General features: G+C 35.3%; 3 protein-coding genes and 1 pseudogene across 7 annotated transcripts; 2 read left to right on the forward strand and 2 right to left on the reverse strand.

Annotated features, from left to right (window-relative positions):
- Window positions 1-294: 294 nt before the first annotated feature.
- Window positions 295-2,113, reverse strand: LOC120000457 (U3 small nucleolar ribonucleoprotein protein IMP3-like). Its single transcript, XM_038848546.1, has 5 exons — window positions 1,971-2,113; window positions 1,626-1,767; window positions 1,406-1,513; window positions 1,167-1,241; window positions 295-844 (listed from the first exon to the last, which is right to left on the reverse strand). The coding sequence occupies exons 2-5, from the start codon at window positions 1,757-1,759 to the stop codon at window positions 613-615; spliced, it is 549 nt and encodes a 182-aa protein (XP_038704474.1). The 5' UTR covers window positions 1,760-1,767; window positions 1,971-2,113; the 3' UTR covers window positions 295-612.
- A 4,570-nt stretch (window positions 2,114-6,683) lies between these two features.
- LOC119999374 (cilia- and flagella-associated protein 251-like) lies at window positions 6,684-10,222 on the forward strand. 5 transcript variants are annotated; one of them, XM_038846890.1, is made up of 3 exons: window positions 8,115-8,414; window positions 8,711-9,413; window positions 9,468-10,222. In XM_038846890.1, exons 1-3 carry the CDS (start codon window positions 8,412-8,414, stop codon window positions 9,929-9,931), a joined length of 1,170 nt encoding a protein of 389 aa, XP_038702818.1. In that variant the 5' UTR covers window positions 8,115-8,411; the 3' UTR covers window positions 9,932-10,222. The 5 variants fall into 5 exon arrangements, with proteins under 5 accessions (XP_038702816.1, XP_038702818.1, XP_038702817.1 ...); XM_038846889.1 differs by having other exon boundaries at window positions 8,711-9,269; window positions 9,303-10,222; XM_038846887.1 differs by having other exon boundaries at window positions 8,115-8,294; window positions 8,370-8,414; window positions 8,711-10,222.
- Window positions 10,223-10,781: 559 nt separating this feature from the next.
- LOC120000844 (AAA-ATPase At3g50940-like) lies at window positions 10,782-13,919 on the forward strand. The gene is made up of 2 exons (XM_038849004.1): window positions 10,782-11,865; window positions 11,956-13,919. Exons 1-2 carry the CDS (start codon window positions 10,843-10,845, stop codon window positions 12,448-12,450), a joined length of 1,518 nt encoding a protein of 505 aa, XP_038704932.1. The 5' UTR covers window positions 10,782-10,842; the 3' UTR covers window positions 12,451-13,919.
- On the reverse strand, window positions 13,296-18,302 carry LOC120000843 (annotated as a pseudogene).
- Window positions 18,303-19,818: the final 1,516 nt, after the last annotated feature.

Consider the following 19,818-nt stretch of genomic DNA (forward strand, 5'->3'; position numbering starts at 1 on the left):
GCTGCTCCTGAATGATTGAGATTGGTAACCCAGTGTTGTGAAGTTTATTTTCATGGCATGTTCTTCAAGTATTTTTATGGTAAAATTTCTTTTAGTGCTGCAATTATCAGCCAATCTGAGCAGGCTATGCATATCTTCCCAAGTTTTTCTTTCTCAGACGATTGAGATTGGAATCTAAGCCCTGAATTTGGCCTCGCTGTTGCATTTACTTCTGCCTTTTTTCATGTCAAGTAATATGTTCTGATTTATGAAATGTATAGTAAGCATATGTACTAAACCCTTCCACTTTGGTCATACTAGAAATGTAAATCATAAATACAAAAGTCTTGCTCAAATGTACAGAAAATATGGGAAAAACTACCATGTTTACTGGGCTTGAAAGGAAGTGCTGGCACAAGAAATTCCTCTCAACCATCTTTACTATATATCAAAAGTTGCTTACACAGATAAATGAGACAGAAAGTATTGATAGTTTCCACTATTTCAAGACTTCATGGATCAGTGCCAACAGAGTTATAGGCTAAGGAATCACTTGCAAGAGGAGGGATAATCACTTTTGTTTCCGCTAAAACCACCATTAGCCAATAACCATAGTTCACAGAACATAAGCACTCATTTCATTACATCATAATCGTCCAGCTTGTCATTGTACTCCAACACCTTCATCCTTATCTTAGATGTATCTACCCAAGTAACAAAGTCTTCCATATTTCTTGTCACAAGAAAAGCAGGATCAGTAACTGTATCAGGACCAACTCGAACATGTCCTTGCTCAATGTATGTGATAGCTTCTTTCAAGTGCTCGGCAAATTGCTTCTTCACCAAAACAGTTGAAAGCCTACGTCTAAAGACAACGAAAATAGAAGAATAAAATCAATGCATTGCATGGTAATTATAAAGAACGATAAGAAAGTTCATGGTGGGGTTGCTATGAAAACACATTTAAAAAAAAAAAAAACTAAAAGGAAGAGTAGATGACTAAACAAAATAAAAGTTGATCATCTTTCTTAAAGAAATATGTGAAAAAACTATTTCCACGATACTCTTTCACAGTAAAAGAGCCTTAATTAACACAATCCAGTAGCATTTCTAACTTTCATTACACAACTCATTAGCAAAACTTAATCACTTAAGTAACAATAGCAACTATAACAGACGTCAATTACCTGCAAAAGGACGAAACTGAGAGGCGATCACACAACGCCAAACTTTTCCTGGTTGGTATCACGCCCATGTCGAAGCTGTTATTCACAAAGAAACAACAAAAAGCTAGTTTCAATATATTTTAAAAAGGGAAACAGAAAAGGAGAGCCAAGGCAAAGATTAAGGGGCAAGGAAAAACAGCATGAAGTCCAGTTTGATATTTCAAATTCCTTTGCACTAACACCCTATATTCAATACTCACAGCTTCTGTAGAAGCAAATCAGTGATCTCAACCCGAAAAGGGTCTCTTGGGTCCAACTGCTTCAGTATGTTCACCAACTTCTGCACCATCCGACAAATACTCGAATATCTGTTCCCCATTTTGTTTTAATGAAACAATGCATTAATCTAACTAAATCCAAAACAAAAACAAACCCCAGAATCAAGAGTACACATGAAAATCAATTAAGAGTATACTATACTTTTTGTAATCGTCACGGCCTGTCACATGATAGCGTTGCATAACCCGGGCTTCCCTATGACCCCCTTCTCTTTTCCATTCCAGGAAGTTCACCTTCTTCAACAGCTTCTTCTCATGGAACTTTAGCTTCCTCATTACTCACCCTGTAAGAGACAGAGAACCTTAAACGCCGACAATGATGCTATAATGCCGTTCTTAAAGCCCTAGCATTCTATTCAATAATAATTTATATCCAAACCAAAAACAAATAAATTATTCGCGAACACAAAACAAAAAATCACAAAAATCCATAGACAATGATGAATGATGAGTAGAGAGCGTCTGGTCAATGAGGAAGATGACTCACCCGGACTACAGAAGAAACGCCGCTTGAGAAGAGCTGCTGCAGGCTTGAGGAAGAGGCGAATTTTTAGGGTTTCGTATCTTGACGATTGGGACCGTCTAGTGTTTTCTATAGACAATACGAAGCCAAGCTAACAGCGGGTTGTATTTTTTATTTTTTTCCATTTTTTCTTCAATTTACACATAATAATTGGCTAAAATATTATATATGTCCTTAGATTATCATATCTTTCTTGATTATGTCCTTAAACTATTTTTTCGGTATTGACTCCGGCGAAACTACTGATTTGGCATCACCCAGTTGATAAAAAAAATAAATGAAATAAAATGTGTTTAAAACGTGTATATTTAATTAAAAAATGAGAAAAGATTTTTATTTGATGGAATTTGGCACCAGCCAGATCTCTACTATGTTTTGATTTTGAACCAGATTCTCTATTGGAATTCGGCGTGATGGCACCAGGCAGATCTCTACTATAATTGTTCAGAGATGAAGCATCACGCAATTCGGCGTAGTGGAACCAAGTCAAGAACCCTAACAGGGTGGATGCTCCAGAACGAAAACCAGAAATCGCAAAGAATTGCAACCGATTCCTTCCCTTGCCCTCTTCGACAGCTTCGGAGAGAATACATGCGCTGCCTTTCAGCGGCTTCGACGGCAGACCCAAGGTGTGATTTTGCAAGAGTAGGGGGTTTTTCATAGGTGGAGCCAAAGTCATGATTTTTGGAGAATTAGATGTGTGCAAGGTTTGGTCTTGAGGACCCTAATGGGTTTGTCACTTCAAAGTAAGTGATTGAAGAAGGTGTAGTATTGATTTGGGTTTTGTGTAGGTCGGCTTTGGAGGTTAGAAGATTGAGGCAGAGAATCAACAGAAGAAGATGAAAGAGAAAGGAAGCCATGGCTGATGTGATCTTCCTCTACCAAGGGGTGTGGTGCCATTCACATCTTCATCTTCGATCCTCTCGTGTTCTTCGGGAATAGTCTCTACTTTGATTTGTAAGGTTTTTTTTTTTTTTTTTAATTTAACGTGTGGGAAGAAATGAATTACAAAAAATTTATTTTGCCACATCATCTGTCCATGTGTAATGTTCGTCGGAAATTGGATGCCATGTCAGTAGTTTTACCTGAGTCAACACCGGAATATTGACTTGGGACAGAAATGATCTTTAAAACAATAGTTTAAGGATAGAATGAAGAAAAAAAATAATTTAAGGACATAATCAAGAAAAATATGATAGTCTAAGGATATATATAATATTTTAACCCATAATAATTTCAATTTAATTTTCCATTTTCTAGTTTTATGTTGTAAAAAATTTTAAATAATATTTTAATTTTATTTATTTAAAAATTATCTAGTAATTTGAAAATGAAATTAATAATAAAAATAAACAAAATTTATTGAAAAATCAAAAATCATGAAATACTAAACTACATTGTTTATACATTTGTCATTTTTAACACATTTTTTATAGTTTTAAATTAAACGTTAATATTTTTATTTCATAGTTTATAAACTATCATCACCTATAAGTTTCAACTAAAAACAAGTTAACTTATTTTTCACATTTTATTGTGTATGTTTGATAGAACGGTTGCATTGATTTTAAAAATACTATAAAATTAGTATTTTAATGATGTGTAAATAAAAATTCTCGAGATGAAGTTGTTAAATCTTAAGTCCACATAATTTCCAAAGTTAGCCCAATTGACAAGTCCTGAAAGGCCCACGATAATTTTGAGTTAGTCCGGCGCAAGGGCCTGCGTTGCAATGGTGAGCTGTGTAATTGACCATGTGTTCTTCTTCTCGAAAAATTGGGTCTAACTAACACTAACAGATGGCTTTCACGCCTTCCACAATGAATAAATGGAAAGATATTATTTTAATTAATTTCACCTACACAAAATCCAAACTTTATTAAAACGAGACAAAGAAAAGCAAAATTAGGTAGGAATTCAAGAACGAATACGATATATGTTAAATCAACATCAATTATTTTTACTGCTTACGATTTTTTGTCCCATCCAAACACGCAAAACACAATCACGCTTGAAACCGAGTTTTTTTTTTTTTTTTTTTCTTTTCTCATACCGAGTCCCTAATAGATTTTAAATACCACAATAACACTTTATTAAATTATTAAAAAAAAAATTTAAAAAAAAAACCAAATCGACTCCGATGGTCTTTGTCATTGCTTGAGGACCCATCCCCATCACATTCAGGGCTTCCTTGGATTGAGAAATAAAGGGTAGAGTATATAGTTAAGAGCAGCTCTAAGCCCTTGGATTGAGAAATAAAGGGTAGAGTATATAGTTAAGAGCAGCTCTAACGCGTGTAGCAAAATAGGGAAAAAGTCATTTTGAGGGATGAAATTTGAAAAATCTTGTTCCAACCGGTACCTCAACAAATCCCTCAAAATAGAAAAAGTTGCACAGCCTCCCTCATTCCTGGGGAGGCAGCTGGCTTCCCCCAAAACTAAAAAATAATATTTTATTGATTCTCTCTCCTAATTCTTTTCTCCATCGCCGGAACTCTCGTCGGCACTATACTATTCCTTTTTTTAATAATAAATAAGTGGTGATTGAAATAAGATATGGTAGACAAATTTAAAAAAAAAATAATTTTTTTAAAAAAATAATATTAAAAATCATTCATTTATGATATATTTATTGATATTAGTTTAAATTAATATCAATTAACATTATTATTAATATTAAAACAATGTTATTTGTATTTATTAATAATAAATTAAGTTGAAGGTAGTTAAAAGTAGTTATATTAAAAAATAATAAAATATTTGATGTCATGTTGAAATGAGGGATATGGTTGGAGTGATGTTAAAATAGAGATCCCCTAAAATAGATTTTTGGTTAAAATGGGGGAGAGGTTGTCCCCCAAAATAGTATTGTGGGTTGGAGATGCTCTAATGGAGGGGAGTTATAGGAAATGGATTATCTTGACTCACCCTTATTTGATAGGATGTGGAGTGAATGAGAGTTAATGAGGGGTAAAAGATTTGAGTTATAAAAATATCCTTGTCAAAATTAAAATAAGTGAGAAACTTTAATGGATAATTTAAAAAATACACAACAAAATTTTCTCTCACCTCATAAATCCCAAATTGAAGGGTTATAAAATGTTGAGTTAGAGAATTAAAGTGAGGGAGAATTTACCCTTCTTTCATCCCACTTAACTCTCTCTCCTCCAATCCAAACAAGGTGAAGTCACATCTCCCTCTCTAACCATCCGCAATTAACTTTGCAAAACATTAATTCAAGCAGGCGCTCAGTGAGGAAGAAGTTAGACCCATTGACCTATCCCAAATTAGCTCTGGTGTATCATCCTTCTCCTCTAAATCATCTCCTTCCACTCATTCTTTCTCTTCCGAACCATAAACTACCCAAATCATTTTACTCAAACTAAATCATCTCAATCCCGGCCAGCAGTGATCCAAATCATCATCGAGAATGATTCAAAATGAAATCATGTCAATTCCTACAGCGTAGGTTGGTTCGTTTAGAAAGGGCGGCGAAGTAAGGGCACTCGAAAGAAAAGAATAGGTACCCACCCCACTCTTCCTCAAATCCGAAATATGGGTTTTCTTTCTAGAGAAGGAGAGCAAGTGTGTTTCTTACTCAATCTTTTATCTGTCAAATTCATTTTACTCAAACTAATTCCATATTTTGCTTGGAGTTTATGTAGGCTACGATCCGATTTCGCTTCGAGTTGATGGAGTCGGCGAGTTCATCTTGCTAGGAAGTTCCGACAAGAACATGATTTTCTAAAAAAAAATTAATTATTATTTAAAAAAATGAATGAGTTTTATAAAACTTTAAGGTTAATGACGCTATTACAAAAAAAGAATGCCATTTCGATTAAAAAAAAAAAATTCCTTGAAACCCCAATTAAAATAAAGAACCCAAATATTAATTGTCCACTCAAAACCCATCATAAAAGTCAAATTGCAAGAAAAAACGAATCGTGTGGTTATTCTTATCCATATGAATTAAAAATTCATATATTTATTGATTTTTATAAATACATCGGACTCGCATGACTTTGTTATTTCTTAATTCAACTATTACAAGCTGTAGCCTAACTCACTAGGATCGGGATGCCTTGTTCTTAAGTAAGGGGTGTGCTTGACTTTATAAGATGTGAGATTCTTAACACTCCCATGCAAATGTGGATGAGTTATGCCAGACCCAATAAGTGGAATAGATGTTATGTCCAATAGGACTAAATTGCTCCGATAACCAATACACGTCAACAATATTGTTTTCTTTGGGTTTATCGATTCTCGTGGATACATCGGATCACGCGATTTTATTCTTTCAATAGGTCGAAGCCCAACAACTTTGTTCCTCCTGAGCCGAGCTACTACAGACCAAAGTCCAACTCAATGAACAAGCTCATCAACTTTGTTCATCCTAATCCCAACTACTACAGGTCGAAATCCAATTCACTGACCAAACACATCAGTTACATATCAAAATCCACTCAATAGGATCATGAAAATGACTTCTTGTTAAGTAAGAGATGAAATTGGCTTTATATTATTATATCCATCACTTCTCCCCTACGTTTTATAAGTTTGTCATTTCTTTTAGCTTCTTTTTCTTTTCTTTTCTTTTCTTTTTTCTCTCTTCTTTTTGGGTATTTGAAGCTCGCAATAATCGGGGGTTTGCATCGTTGGTAGGCATAACCAGAAATCATGGATTGCAGATCGTGTTTATAGTTGATGGTGAGAGTCGGAGCACAAAGTTGATTTTGTTTTATAATTTTCTTATTATTCAATTTGATCAAAAGAAATAAATTATTTATATTTATGTGTTTGTTTTCGGGAGGCTTGTTGTTTAAGAAATTATGAGAAGTTGTATCTGTGTTCAATCATATTTCTCAATAAATTTCTCTGTTGATTTAGGCATGTTTGATACTTGAATCCTTCGTTTGTCAACAAAAATTCATCTCATAATACCATATCTTTTTACGTAACAAAACCTCATTTCAGTTGGTCAAAATATAAAGTACTTCTAAACGGACATGTTATTAATTAACTTTATCACAACGAGATCAAAAAAAAAACGAAAATAACATGTAACCCATCAATTTGATAGCCCGTGAGAGCCCAACAGATTTATTCATTTGATTTAATCAATGAAATAGTTTTATTTCCTCTTTTTTATCCCAAAATTCATTGTCCAAAATTCATTATTTTAATATAGATTCTATTGTTTATTGTTTTTTAAAGCACAGTCTAAAATTCATTGTTTTAGTTCTAAATTCATTTGTTTTTGAAATTCCAATGAAAAGACAATGGAATTAAGAAATTCCATTGAAAAAATAATGGAATTAAGATTTACCCGATAAAACTCATCGACAATTGATATTGTTAGAAATAGTTTTATGCACTAATTCTGAATATGTAATTTTTTTTTAAATCTAACATGTATTTTGAAAGTTAAAATATTATAAAATTTCGTTTAAAATACTTAAGTTCTCATGAACTACCACTATATCAATTACCTAGCATTATTGGGAAAAAAAAACAAAAAACAAAATCGAAGTGGGAATTCTCTTACTATCCATGTTAAATCAACATTATTTTTACGATTCTACCGAGTACGATTTTGTCCCATCCAAACACGTGAAACACCTTGAAACCACAATGGACAATCCAAACCCCTCTCAACGACCACATAATAATTGGGACGCCAGGAGGATCTGAGGAGCACAAATTTTTGGGAAAATCTAAAAGAATTATAAATATGGACTAGTATTTAGCCCAATGTATTTAATAGTATTTTTTTTATTCAAAACAAAATTTTAATTCATCTCTATCAAAACATTGAGTGTTTTGAATTTATATCCGATGATGTAAAATTATCAAATCGAATGATGATAAATTTAATTTTTATTTGAAAGAAAAAATATTTCTTTAGATTGGTTATATAAAATACTATACATACATGATTTTTTCGAAGGACAATACTATATCCCAAAATGTGATCATCAAACAAACCCTCAAATATATGTGACATTAAAATAGTTATTGATTAAAACTATAAAAATGAGATCCACCTAATATCTAACCTTTTATATTAAGGGTCTGTTTGGTGTACAATTTTACGCGAGCATTAATGCTGGTAGTGCACTGAACACAACGTAAAATTAAAGTTCCAAGAAAATTGAAGGGCCCTTGGAGTACCGAATCGTCAACCTCAAGCATCCGTTAAAAAGCCTTACCAGCTGATAGGGTCCAAAATACCAATCAAGAACTGAAAACGAATCTTGTGGTTATTCATAATCCATCACTTCTCCCCTAAGTTTGTCATTTCTTTTCCTCTTTTGTTTCGGGCATTTGAAGCTCTCGCAGTAATTGGGTTTTCCGTCGTTTGTAGGCAAAACCAGGAATCGTGGATTGCAGATCGTCTTTATAGTTGATGGTGAGAGTCTCAGAGCACAAGTTGATTTTGTTTTTGTTTTTGTTTTATAGTTATATTATTATTTAATTCACTCAATAAAGAAATTGTTTTATTTGTTTGTTTGTTTGTTTGTTTGTTGGAAGCTTATTTGTTTAAGAAATTGTGAGATGCTCTATATGTGTTCGATCATATTTGTCAATGAAATTCTTTGTTGATTTAGGCAAGTTTGATGATTCAATTCTTTGTTTGTTATGCAAAATCTCCGGAATTTTATGAGAGCTATTTGTTTATAGAGTTTCTTGATTTGAGATTCTCAGGAATCCAGAAAAACTGCCGGTTCTGGGAGAATAAGCTCCAGGCGGCGTATTTTGCGTACATGTGGAGTCTCAGGCGTAGCTATTGCTCACCATGCCTACGCAAAAGCACAGGATTTGAATGGGCCTATCGGTTCCATGGCTAAAAGGGTAGCCAAAATGGCCAAGTTTATCGAACCATTGCTTTATGCCTTGCAGTATCACTCTCTAGCACTCCTGTCGTTTATCGATGATCGTATATTAGCTGTTGAAAGAATTGTTGAGACTGTTTTTCCACCATCAAAATATGTGTTCAACAAGATTGACCAGTGTGTACAAATTGTGGAAATCCTGCCTGGGAAATTTGATGATGCTACCAACAAAGTTTATTTGGTTATTCGTCAATTTCCATTGTTGGATTGGTTATTGCTTCGTGTCATTTCCTGGCTCAACTTTTGGGTTTCTGTATTGATGGAAGCTACCAAGGAGAAGGAAATTATGGTGGATAAGAGCTGCACTGAATGCAATGTTGAACTGGCAACAGTTGAAGATGAAGCAAGCAAGGAATCCCAAACATACCCTGTTGTAATTGCAGATAGAGAGGCGTTTTCTCCCATTGCTGAAACTCCACAAGCTGAAGAAGCTGAGGGAGTTGATGTCACGGTCATGAAGAGCACATACGAGGAAGAATTAGAGAAGTGGGCAGCTGAAAACACAGAAAAAGAAGATCAAAAGGAGAAACACACCCAACAATCTGATATTGGAGACACAGAAAAAGAAGATCAAGAGGAGAAACACACCCAACAATCTGATATTGGAGACACAGAAAAAGAAGATCAAGAGGAGAAACACGCCCAACAATCTGATATTGGAGACACAGGAAAAGAAGATCAAGAGGAGAAACACGCCCAACAATCTGATAGTGGAGACACAGGAAAAGAAGATCAAGAGGAGAAACAACCCCAACAATCTGATATTGGAGACACGGAAAAAGAAGATCAAGAGGAGAAACAACCCCAACAATCTGATATTGGAGACACGGAAAAAGAAGATCAAAAGGAGGAACACGCCCGGCAATCTGATATTGGAGACACAGGAAAAAAAGATCAAAAGGAGAAACTCGCCCAACAATCTTATATCAAAGAAAAAGAAACCGACGAAGGAGGAGGGAATAACGAAAGTGATGAGAGTTCTGAAATCAAAGCTGACATTCTAGAGCTATTTGATGCTGCTTGGCACAAATAAGGGAAGGGAAATCAATGTCACGTTCTGTTTCTTATACATGGTGGTCAAGTTAGAGGAATGGATGGCAAATGAAAGGGTATTTCTTTGTCATTTTCGTATATAGATATGTATTAAGTAGAATATATATAATAATGTATTCACAAGTTCTGCATAACTTGTGCACGTTGATTAGTGGCCTAGCTGAAATAATATAGAATTTGCAGTGGGCTATTGTATGTACCTATCTGTAGGAGTTGTTGATATCACAACTAGTCTACTATAATTTATTACACTTGCTGAAAGTTTGGACAACACCTCTAATCCAACAAGGGTGGAACTTACCAAGTGGTGAGCTGGGCTAAATTTTCTGGGAAAATGCACCCTAAATTTCCAAGGAAAGTCCACTGAGATGCTTTTAAACTCTCACTTAGAGAAAATTTCTCAGTAACTTCTTTGTTGACATAAAAAGGAAAGTCTAGATTACTGAGCTGTCTCTGTACTTGTCTATAGTTTATACAGCAATGATCTTTTAAGTTCATTGTGCATGTAATTTATAGTAAATTCCTATCCTGATTAGGCTTCTCATGCATAATATGCCTCTAAGAGAAAGACTTTTATTTAACAATGACTTGTGATGATAAGAATATTTGGATATCAGTTCAAATATGGAATCTTTGTGATGATAGTTGGAATATCATGAAGGTGCACTGAGAATGTTCAAAGAACCGATGCGAAGAATATAATTGCTGATAGGTATGAATCGATCCTATCCATAAAACAAAAGGTTGAGTATACTCAACTACCTTGTCTTTTCTTAGAAGTGCTCAGGAACATTAAAACTGTCCTCTTGATCTATAAAAAGGCCACCCATTTAGAACTTCTATCCAATCTAACCAAGCTTCCTCCAATCTCAAAACCCAGAAAATCTTTTTATGGTTAACATGTTCTTTTCTGTATCGGACATGCCTTCAACACCATCAGTTTTGTCAGCCTACACGTCTGTCGCTGCATTGCTAATGCTTGTCAGAACCGTCTTCAACGAGGTACAGACGATGATTAGTAAGTTTCTACCTCAGAAGCTCAGAGAGAACTTGTTACTAAGACTTGGTGAAATATTTGGAAGTCTCTGCTCTCAAATGACTGTTCTTATCAGTGAGTACAATGGACTATCAGTCAATGAAATCTACCAGGCTTCGGAAACCTACTTGAGCTCAAGAATTACTCCTTCCATTAACGAGCTGAAAGTTTTCAAAGCACAGAGAGAGAAGAACATCTCGGTCACCATCAACAAAGGTGAAAAGGTCTTTGACATATTTGAAGGAATCCAGCTCGTCTGGGAATTCGTCTCAACTGAAACGCAGAAGTCACATTTCGACTATGATAACTATTCTCACACTTCAGAAACAACCGAAAATCGGTCATTTCGACTCAGTTTCAACAAGAGATACAAGGAAGTGGTGTTAAGGGCTTATCTTCCATATGTGGTGGAGAGATCAAAGGCTATAAAAGAAGAAAACAAAGCCCTGAAGCTCTACTCGCTCGGAAGTTTAAGTGGAGACTATGATGCAGGTCCGTGGGGATCGATCAACCTCGACCATCCATCCACATTTGAGACAATGGCATTGGATCCAGAGCTCAAGAATGAACTGATGGAAGACTTGGACAGATTTGTGAGGAGAAGGGATTTCTATAGGAGAGTTGGAAAGGCATGGAAAAGAGGATATTTGTTGTATGGCCCTCCTGGTACTGGCAAGTCAAGCTTGATAGCAGCAATGGCTAACTACCTAAAATTTGACATCTATGACTTGGAACTCAAAAGTATTCACAGCAATGCAGATCTCAGGAAATTGGTAGTCTCCACAGCAAATCGATCGATACTTGTCATCGAGGACATTGATTGTAGCATTGAGTTGCAGAACCGACAAGATGGAAGCTACAAAGAAAATGAATTTACGGTGAGTAAAGTTCTTTTTGAACCATGGAAACTGATTTTACATTATAACACTCTGGTATAAGTATAACCCATTATTCTTTGTCAATGACAGTTTTTAACACTCTCTGGATTGCTCAACTTCATCGATGGATTATGGTCAAGCTGTGGAGATGAGAGGATAATTGTGTTTACGACCAACTACAAAGACAGAATTGATCCTGCTCTGCTGAGACCAGGCCGAATGGACAAGCATATTAACCTGTCTTTCTGCACTCCAAGTGGGTTCAAAATCCTTGCTTCCAACTACCTAGGAATTAGTACTCATCACTTGTTCACTCATATTGAAGAACTGATAGAGGAAGTAGAGGTGACTCCTGCAGAAGTTGCAGAAGAGCTCATGAAATATGAAAACGTAGATATTGCACTCAAAGGTGTCACTGCTTTTATTGAAAGGAAGAAGCTGATGAAATGTAATGAAAATACTGCAGAGGAAAGAAAAGACGTCGTCGTTGAACAAGAAAAAGAAAGCGAGGGATTTCAAGGGAAATGTGACAGCAAAGTTAGGAAAAATCAGAGGAAGATGGCGAAAAAGGGGAAAGAAGGATGAACTTAGCTCCAGCTTGGTGTTCTTGCTGCAGTTATAAGTTGCTTCTATATGCAATAAAGGAAATGAGTGTGGTGATGCATATCAAGAACTGCTATTAGAAGCAGTAAAGTGTGCTAACAATTTGTTTAGAGTAGTTTTGCTGTGAAGATGACAAAAATACACATGTATGGTTGAAATTTCTACTAATTGAATACAGTGTTTTGGAAACAATGTAATGGATTATTGGAATAAAAAAGACTTGAAAGATTTTAATAAGCAGTTTAATGAAAATATTTCGCAAATACCAAGTTGGTTGCAGGATTTTTAATAAGCAGCAGATGGATAAGTAGTAAGCTCTTACTTGCCTTCTGTTATGGAAAAATCCCTCCACTGTCGAAACATTGGCAATGGAACCAGCTCTCAAGAAGGCATTGATAGATGATTTAGACAGGTTTGTGAGTAGTAGAGATTACCATCGGAGAGTTGGGAAGGCGTGGAAACGCGGATATTTGTTGTATGGTCCTCCAGGTACAGGTAAGTCAAGCTTGGTTGCAGCCATGGCCAACTACTTGCAGTTCCATTTCTATGACTTGGAGATATTCCTTGGGAATATCTACAAAAACTCAGATCTAAGAACATAGTCTCCACTAAAAACTGATCAATCGTCGTTGTTGAGGATATCAATTGCAGAATTGATTTACAGAATTGATGAACTGATCATGGGAACCAATGCAACTCCGCATAGATTGCAGAAAAGCTCATGTAAATTTAAATAACCATCCCCTAACATACAAGGATACTGATTTATATAAACAAAACACACCACTACACAAGTACCATCTTCAACATAGGAGAAAAGGCTGATATCAAGGCGACTCTAATGCTTTAATTATGAAATTCATGGCTACATATATTCCTAGCCAGAAGAAAGGCAAGGCAAAAACAAAATCCATAGATTACAATGGCCTGTACAACTCTTCTTCTCTATGGAAACGAAATTAAAAAAGAAGAAGCAGAAGAAGAAATCAATGACGCCCGAGGGAGTATGACTAAAAGAGGGAAAAGAAGATACAACAGAAATTTACAGCACAGAATCAAAACTGGGAAACCGAATAGCTCTTGCTCTTCCAGAAAAAGCTAAAAGCTTTTCCCATCTTCCTCCTTGACGTTGATTTACAAAGAGGATTTGACTCTGGGGCAGGCATTACCTTGGAGCTACTCTCAGCTCGCTGTAGAGTAATATCAGGAGGCGGTTGATCTCGTTGCCTCTGCTCGCGAAACAGCATCAATAGTTTTTGAGCCTTCTCTCTCCCCCTTGTTGTCCCATTGACAGAGATTGATACCAATGCAGGTATCACCCCTTCCTGTAGGACCATTTCACTGCATTTCTCACTCCCATTACACAGAATCAAAAGACATGAGGCTGCTTGTTCCTGTTCAATGGGTTCACCAGCATCCAGTGTTGCTGCAAGCGTGCTAATAAGGCAAGGTGCAGATACAATTTCTTCTCTTCCTGGTTTACTCGAAGCCAAATATATCAAGACAGCTATGCACTTTTCAATCCAAGTATGGTCCCCAGACAGAGCAAGTAAAGATTGGAGTCCACTAATGATGCCAGCTGAAAGAAGGTTTGAAATATTAGAAGGCTGAGAGGCGAGATTATAGAGGGCATGAAGGGCATCAAGTCTGCACAGGGAATCTGCTTCACCCTGAAGGATCCCAACTAAAAAGGGAACACCCTTACTCGAGCCAATGATAGACTTGGCTTGTTCAAGGCAAGAGAGATTCAGGTAGAGGGCCGTTGCTGAGCCATTGGATTTTGTGTTGGAGATCATATCCTCCAGCAATTGTACCATGCCAGCTGCCAACATCATTTCCTTGTTCCTGAAATTCACCAGAGAAAAGACACTGTTATTAATTATTTATTAATAGATATCCGTATCATACAATTATGTTATGAGGAGCAATACAAGTCAAAAAACAAAACAGATTAGCGATAGAGGATATAGGCATATAGCAACTCATACTAACAGATTAATAGAAAACATACAGCTCTTTGTTAATCCAGGATTGGGACTAGTCACTAATTTTCTGCTCCTATATCTAATAAAGTATCTTGACAAAATTAAGAGACATTGCACTAGCTTGGAAAAAAGAAGAAGGCATGTTCCTATTTTAGGAAAGCAACTCTGTTGTCTGTACTATGATTTAGTCACTTCCTAATCATAGTTTTCCATATGAAATAAAGATTCAGCTCGACTCACAAAGATTAAAGTGCGACGTTTTTTTTATTTGCATAGCATGAATTACTATGAACAAGCAATGTGAAAGAACATGGTGAAAATCATAAATCTGAGCATTGGCAGCCCAGGTTAGAGGAAAGAAACCCATCTTCAAAACACCAAATCCTTTTATCTGAAAAAGACAAAATAAAGAAGACAGACAACAAACTTAGACAACCATCTTCCTGAAGAAAGGAACTCAATTGACTACATTCAAAGATATCAATGATCGGAGACAAGAATGATAGAAAGAATACAAGAAATATTTAGCAAACTATTATTACGTCATCAGAAACAGATCATTATATTACAATTATCTCTCTCTTTTTTTCATGTATGACTTGAGGAATTTTGATAGCAAATATAAAACTTTGTAGATATTTTTACAGATGAACAGGGTAAATATGAGGTGAAGGTCTACAAACCTGTCATTGTTGACAGCAAGATTAAACAAAGCCATAGCAGCGATTTCCTGGGCCATCATGTTCCTTTCACGAACTGCCAACTCCAGAAACCCCATTAGCGCTTCAACAAAGCCATGAGACCCCAAGAAAATCCTGGCCTCCTCATCATCCTTCAATAGGAGCCGTACTTGTTCTGCAACTTCACACTTTTCCCCCATGTCTTCCCCTTCATTCAAGGTAGTCAGAAAATTCTGATATCTATCAAAAACATCAAGCTCAGACACTTCTTCCTGAGGAGATAAAATTTCCACTTCATTTGATTCAACCTCCTTGATGATTCCGCTCTCTTCTAAGGAACAATCTTTACCTCCTTCAATTTGCAGGAGCCAACGACTCTTCACCGATCTTGACTTGAGGACTCTGGCTGAGACAAAAGCAAGCCTCCAATAGTTTCAGATCAAGGGATTCAGGGGGACCATCTGGAATAGGCACACCATTCTGTTCACACCAACTATTCATAAGGACCTTTGACACAGTAATTAGGAGTCAAGCAAAGATGAAAGAGTTTCTGTTGAGTCTTTGGACAGGTGTCATGTCCCATCACTAAACCATTTCTCATGCAGATTCCTTTCATACGTTTGTCCTGATGCAATAATGACAGGATCATGCATTAGTTGTAATGATATTGGACACCTCAATTCTTCCGGTGGAACTGGTATCTGCCCAGATTTCCTAAAGGTTGGCTTAAAATTAAAGGAACTCAATTTTGTCAGCTGTCTGTCAAATGCATGACATTCCCACCAGACCCTGCATCCTCAAAAAGAACCCTGGACTGTTGGCGAACAAAGGTGTTGAGCCCTGTGAATCATTATCATCTGCAAGATCACTTCTAAATAACTTGGAGTATTTTCTCATAAGATGTAAGAGATAAGCCACAATCGATTCTTTCCGCTTGTCTTCTTCCATACGAGCTCTTTCTATGAGTTTCTTGAGAGCCCTTCTCTCCGTAAGAGCTGCTTTCGACGAGGTAACACCAAGTTTAGTAGCAGCTCGGTGAAAAGATTCAAGCTCATTACTGTCATTTGATTCACTAAATGTTCTCCCTTGCTGAAGCAATGCAATTATTTCATCACCAATTTGTTTCTCTAGCGAATCAAGCGAGAATTCAGTATTCTCAAGTTCGCTTACAATCTCCAGAATCTGAAAACAATTTTTGAACAGGTAAGAAATACTTAAAATAAGAAATTCATATTAAGTAAAAGCTTGAAAGTCACATAGCTAACCACCAAGGATAAATAGCTTACAGTATTATAAAAGCATGGAGGAAGATTGCAGCAATCACACAAAAAAAATCGTTGAAAGAAAACAGAGAAGTTTAACTAGTGAAAGCACCAAATATAAGCCACAAGGTGCAAGGTTCGATTCTCTCCTCCTCAAAAAATTGAGAATAGAACCCCATAACTTATCCCAGAAAAAGAGTCACAGAAATATCCCAAGGATCTAGCCCCCACTCTCAATTGTTAACTGAATTCACTTGAGATGCTTATCCATTGTTTTACCAAAATAAGATTCCTTACAACCATGAGTTAACACTGTCTCTACTATAAAATTACCTGGCTTCCGATGGCCTGTGGTAGCAAATATCTTCCACACGTCTGAGACTATCAATCAGAGCACCCTTCGCTTTTTCAAATTTTAAAAGAACAGAATCCCCAGTTATCGCCTGTATAGAAAATATGTATACATGATTGAACATTCTCCAGGAGAACATCTATATTAGAGAAAATAAATCACAAGCCATCTCATCTCAAATAAAAATATTAACATTGAATATAAGTCATACCAAGTAAAGTTTACTGCAATCTGAACAATGCTGAAGAACATTCTTGGTCTTCTCAAGGGCAATGTGCAATGAACACAACGCTTGAATGCCGGATCTGCTCCTAGGCCGTGCTGCTTCTAAGGAGGGGAAAATTGACAAGATTTTGCAATAAGTTGCAGAGAGTGACTTGCACATTTCTCCATGTAGCTGCATATAAATAATAACACTGTCCTCAGTTATCTACTTCAGGCGATGAAACAATTAAAACTGTTAACTTTTTGCAAGTTACTTATATCCCCTGTCGACAAAAAAATTTAAAACAATTTAGAAAGATCTTAGAAAAAGCAATAGCAATGGTGCAAAAAGAAGTAAGGTACCTTGTATACACTATACAGTTCGTATAAATTCAGAAACTAAAGCCACTGAACATTCATTTCAAATTCAGCATGCTAAAACAAATTTCAATTTGTTATTTATGATCAATCTCACAAAATGCTTCTGAACTAGCATATATGTTGAATAACAACGGATAAATACTTTCTTAGTTAAGTTTAAACAAACAGTCAAGATAGCAAAATGGGCAGTTCCTACATTCCAAATTTCCTGCAAAAAATCAAGCACATACCTTGGCATCACTAGCTGCAAAAAAATTTTCTTCAACATCAGCAATATCCATAATCTGCTATTATCTTGGACAAATAAAATGAAAATATATATTGCCTGAAATGAAAAAGGGAGAATTAAACCTGTTAGTAAAACAACCATCTTCATATTACTAAATAAAACACGTTCAAACAAAAAGACAACAAATGACAAACTCCAAATTGTAACTAAAGTTAAAAGAAACTTTCGTATTATCCAACAAGAATAGAAAAATGAAATTTAAAAAAAAAAAATCAATCCCATTTTCTTGGATATATAAGTTAAAATCAACCAGTAAAACCACTTAAAAATTATTCATATAAATCTGAATAAAATGGCTTAAAATGTTCAAATTCGTGTCTCAAAAACCAAAATAAAACTTTGTTCACGAGGGAAAAAAAATCCAACAGAGTGAAAAGAATTGAACACAAACATCAAATACAAATTTTTTTTTTAAAAAAAACAACGAGAACGCGCCAAGAACTCGCAATAAACCTGAACAAGCACGCCAATTTGATTACGACGTTTCCTCGAAGATCCAAACGTGTTGTTAACAACACAACCAAACACAGAAGGATTTAAAGGGCAACCGTGATTGAAAGGAACAAACAAATTGATTCAGACGCTCTCTCAGATTTCACCAATACAGGACACGGAGATCACCTTCACCTCTTTAATATTCCGAAAATAGAAACAGACACAACAAATCAAAATTATATCAATCAGAAGAAATGAAGAAACAAAAACCTATAAAAGCACCTTCCAGTCTTGAAAACACGAAGTTAGAAACAGAAAACACGCAAAAGAAAACACGCAAAAGACAGCGAAAACGAAACAAACCAGATTAAGTAAAAACACCAAATATTCACAACTCGGAAACCCCGAAAATCTAGGGTTTGGGAAACAAAACGAAAACAAAAACACGTACCGGAAAATTCGAAGGAAGGCTTCATACAATAGCATTTACAAAATTCCAAGCAAACAAACGGAAAATTAGGGTTTGCATGATCTGTTGTACTATTCCATCTCATTACAGTTGGGTTTCTTCCTATTCTTTCAGGCCTCAAATCGGTCGTTTCGCAGAGAATGAGTTCTCGCAAGAGAGAGAAGAGGGATGAGTTTTGGCAAGCTTGAAAGGTTAAGGAACATGTGAAAATGCTCAAAATAGATTTTTTATTTCAAGGGAAGTGGATTTAAGTGGGAAAAAAATAAAATAAAAAAATAATGACTGCGAGTGGGAGGTTGAATATAAAATATAATTGGAATTAAAATAATTTTGAATAATTGGGGAGTTTTTGAAATTTTTGCCGTTTATCAGTTTGTCGCCCCGGTTCACCGGCCGACAGTTGCCGACCTCCTCGTTTGTCGGTAGCAGATCTGTCATAAATACTCTAAATTACAATAATATCCTTTAATTTGATTTTTTTTAAGCGATGGAGGTGAATTCGAATCTTGATCATCATAATGATATACACCATCATTATAACTCGAACTAGTAACTCGGCTGTGAAATTTTAATTTTAGTTTTTTTTTGAAAACAAATGAGACCCGAACTCGAAACATCTATGAGATACCACACACATGAGTATCATATAAATTACTCACGATTTTCTAATTTTAATTGAGTTTTTCAATAACGATAAAAATAACAAAACAAATAATTCCTAGAATTGTGAATTATGATGCCTTTAGTGCGTTAAATATAACCATAAATGTAACAATGAGTACATTGTTGTACGGTTAATAATTTCCTATTATGCATCATTAATCATTATGTATCTAAACAAACAACTATAAGAAGATGAAGTTTCTCATCTCTTGAAGTTTATTTTTCTAAAATTGGGATGTTATCATTTGAATACCCAATAAAAAAATATTAAGGGTTTTTTAACTAACAAATGGCTTATGATGTATGAAATTAATTTAAGATATTATCATATATATAAGGGTTTTTTTAATTGTATACTAAAAATATTTTATTTTCTTGTTACAATTAATGTTATATTTCTTATTGAAAGTGATCAAAATTTAGATATTAGGATTTATGACAATGCTAAATACAATATATGCATTGTAATTGATAAAAGAATACTTTTTGTAAATATAAATCAATTTAACTTTTTTTAAATACATGAGAGGGGATGAGGAAGGTTCGAACTCGAGACCTTTATAACATACCACACACATGAGTGTCATTTGAGCTACTCTGGTGATTCTCAAATCAATTTGACTTTTAAAT

This window comes from Tripterygium wilfordii, chromosome 6 (genome assembly GCF_013401445.1).
Source record: "Tripterygium wilfordii isolate XIE 37 chromosome 6, ASM1340144v1, whole genome shotgun sequence".
Classification (NCBI taxonomy): Eukaryota; Viridiplantae; Streptophyta; class Magnoliopsida; order Celastrales; family Celastraceae; genus Tripterygium; species Tripterygium wilfordii.

Excerpts from the sequence above, each read along its gene's own strand:
- LOC120000844 (XM_038849004.1), top strand. The coding sequence starts at position 10,843 with ATGGTTAACATGTTCTTTTCTGTATCGGACATGCCTTCAACACCATCA. Across the intron at positions 11,866-11,955 it reads ACAAAGAAAATGAATTTACG|TTTTTAACACTCTCTGGATT; the intron begins GTGAGTAAAGTT and ends TGTCAATGACAG.
- LOC120000457 (XM_038848546.1), bottom strand. The coding sequence starts at position 1,759 with ATGAGGAAGCTAAAGTTCCATGAGAAGAAGCTGTTGAAGAAGGTGAAC. Across the intron at positions 1,242-1,405 it reads GATTTGCTTCTACAGAAGCT|CTTCGACATGGGCGTGATAC; the intron begins GTGAGTATTGAA and ends TGTGAATAACAG. Across the intron at positions 845-1,166 it reads TCAGTTTCGTCCTTTTGCAG|ACGTAGGCTTTCAACTGTTT; the intron begins GTAATTGACGTC and ends CGTTGTCTTTAG.